General features: G+C 46.8%; 1 protein-coding gene across 1 annotated transcript; it reads left to right on the top strand.

Annotated features, from left to right (window-relative positions):
• Window positions 1–895: 895 nt before the first annotated feature.
• On the top strand, window positions 896–1,873 carry LOC119310035. The gene has a single exon (XM_037585901.1). The coding sequence runs from the start codon at window positions 933–935 to the stop codon at window positions 1,710–1,712; it is 780 nt and encodes a 259-aa protein (XP_037441798.1). The 5' UTR covers window positions 896–932; the 3' UTR covers window positions 1,713–1,873.
• Window positions 1,874–2,932: the final 1,059 nt, after the last annotated feature.

Here is a 2,932-nt window from a genome sequence, read left to right as displayed (position 1 = left end):
TGTAGTACCAAGTATAGTAGTGCCCAGTAAATTATAAGAGTAGACTTAATTTAAATATCACTTTGCAAGAATGTCTTAACATCCTTAATAGACTCTCCATAGTCAATGGAGGAGAATATAGTTTATATATATATGTTTTGAAAAAAAAATGTATTACTAGCATGTAGCTTTTATGACTTCAACAAATATAACATGATCTCAACTTTATTTATTTATTTTTCGAATGATCTCAATATTTGTTAGCTTTCCTAAGTTAGGATGAATCGATGCGTTCCTTGCACAATTAGCAGTGAGCGACAAACATCAGTAATAACTTCTACTCCCTCCGTCTCATAATATAAGAGCGATTTTGATACTAGTGTAATGCAAAAACACTCTTATATTATGGGACGGAGGAAGTAGTATATAATAGTTTTTCGAAGGCGATATTTATATGTTCAAATTATGGAAGAAATTGATTCATGAGCATGATGAACTATGCTTGAAGGTTTGTCAGGGGTCAATGTCTCTCTTTTCCTCCGAGAACACGATTGTCTGTCAGCAGTAGTGATGTGTATATATTTCTGCAACCAAAGAAAAATAGGCATCTAGAAACCTTGCCCAGATTCAAAGTTTCAAACAGGAGCCGATTATTCTTTGTAAGACCGAAGACAACCGTATGACTAACTATCACTCCTCGGGTGCATCCGGGTACCGAGAAGAGATGTTTTTTCCTCGTGTGAGTTGCGATCAAAGTCAGTCGATCGTGTCAAACCTGTCACAAATGAAACTAGGCGGAACTCCACATAGGAGTACGTCGGACAGCTTGACCCGAGAGCCCCACTTATAAGACCAACACCGTATGAGCAACTCACCAAGAATCATGTGGGCTTTTCATACTACCGATCTCTACCGAACAAAGTAGGCACGCCGTGGAGCTCGCCCGTCCCTCGATGGCAACCGCCGCTTCGTCGAGCAGGGTGGCCGCGGTGGCGGAGCAGGAGGACAAGAACGAGCCGGCGAGGCCCCTGGCCATCCCTCACCCGCACGCCCACCCGGCCGCCAGCGACGTCGACGAGGCGGCGCAGACGGCGACGGGGTGGCGCTCCACGCAGTACCTCCGGAGGAAGCGCCGGTGCCTGCTCTGCTGCGGCGGCTGCTGCGTGGCCACCGCGGTCATCGTCGGCATCCTCATCCTCGCGCTCTCGCTCACCGTGTTCAAGGTCAAGGACCCGCGCCTCACCATGAACGGCGTCTCCCTCGCCGCCCTCAGGGCCGGCCCCGGCACGGGGCTCGCCGACCCCGTCGCCGCCAACGCCACGCTCACCGCCGACGTCTCGATCGAGAACCCCAACATCGCGTCGTTCCGGTTCTCGCCGAGCGCCACGGAGGTGTACCTCGGCGGGCGGACGGTCAGCGTGGCGTACGTGCCAGGCGGCCGCGTCGGCGCCCACGGGAGCGTGCGCATGAACGTGACGGTAGACATCCTCGGCGACCGGCTGTCGGGGGCGGTCAACGCCACCGGCCTGCTGCTCGGCCAGGCGTACGACCTGACGACGTACACGGAGATGGGCGGCATGGTGAAGGTGCTGGGGATCTACAAGAAGGATCTCGAGATCAGGATGAACTGCTCCGTCACCGTGGAGGTAGGGGGCTTCGCCGGCGTGCTCGTGTCAGGGGCCCCGGCCAGCGTGCACAGCAACGGCGTGACCTGCGCCGCACATGTGAGCTGATTAGAGGGTGCCTTGTCAATTAGATGATGGTTTTCGTAGATGTTGCTTCCGTTTTGGTATATTTTGCACTAGTACGTCGCGTGTACATTCTTGTCTTGCTGTAAGTATGTTCGACCCCCTCATTCTCATGGTTGAAAAACGCACAAAAATTGTTGTCTATTAATTCTCTTCTTAATTAATAGATGGCGCAAATCTTATGGCTCCGTTCCAAAAAAATAATTAGCCGAACACACTAGAGTGTAACAACTCTGGAAGCATATATACACATACAAAGAGGAGCAAGCAATTAAAGATGATATATTTGCGCTTAGTACCAGATTGATTACCGTACCAGGTTTTCTAGTGATTATAGCAACTACGCCAACACAGAAAACGTGTGTTCAAAATGCATAATCAGAAATATCCCTGACAAAAATGTTCATGACAATCACGAAAATTGGCATCAAGAAAACTTTGTTCAAAGCTCGAACCACGGTACCTGCAAAAACATGACCCACGCCACAATCAATTTACTTCGTGCTGATTTCTCACCCAAAGATGGTACTACTTCGGTAAGATATTTTGAAGAAAGTTCAACACGTAAACCACCGGGCGCCGAACACTAAAACTAACCTATTCCTCTGCTGTCAAACACGCTATCACAGACAAACGTCACTTGGCAAATACAGTAATGTTAAGAAGCACACAAAGCAATCAGTGAGTATATAAGTAAAAAAAAAAGCTCATTTCCCGCACCGGAATTTACTGGTTCAAACTAAAAACCAAAGAAACACGTCACATTTCATAACATATTTTGCATGTGTTGTTGGTGTTCAACCACACGTGGGCACAAAATCAACTGCCAATGGTATCAAAATCCGCTACTTGGCTAACCATATACACAAATAAAAATAACAAGCAGGGAAAGTATCAAAAGATATTACAATATGCATATCCAAAAGTTAAAAAAAAAGGAGGAAGAAGCATCACAGAGTATCACTAGATGAGGTGCATAGTGGTGGTCAAGAAATGTAAGGAAACAAATGACACTGACATCAGCTGTTCTGTGTACTAGAACTACAATATTTTGTTTCAATGTTTAGTAGGTATTTGTTCAAATCTGCAACTAGCAACCAAACTGTGGCAGATCACGACCATCTATCTGAATAACATGAAAATGACTTCTATATTTAACTTCTCCCCCGAGATACTGAAAGGCAGGTACAGTACGGATTCTTTCA

The sequence above is a fragment of the Triticum dicoccoides genome, chromosome 1B (assembly GCF_002162155.2).
Source record: "Triticum dicoccoides isolate Atlit2015 ecotype Zavitan chromosome 1B, WEW_v2.0, whole genome shotgun sequence".
Lineage (NCBI taxonomy): Eukaryota > Viridiplantae > Streptophyta > Magnoliopsida > Poales > Poaceae > Triticum > Triticum dicoccoides.
The sequence above is the reverse complement of the archived record's forward strand: the minus strand, read 5'-3'. Positions and strand labels throughout refer to the sequence as shown.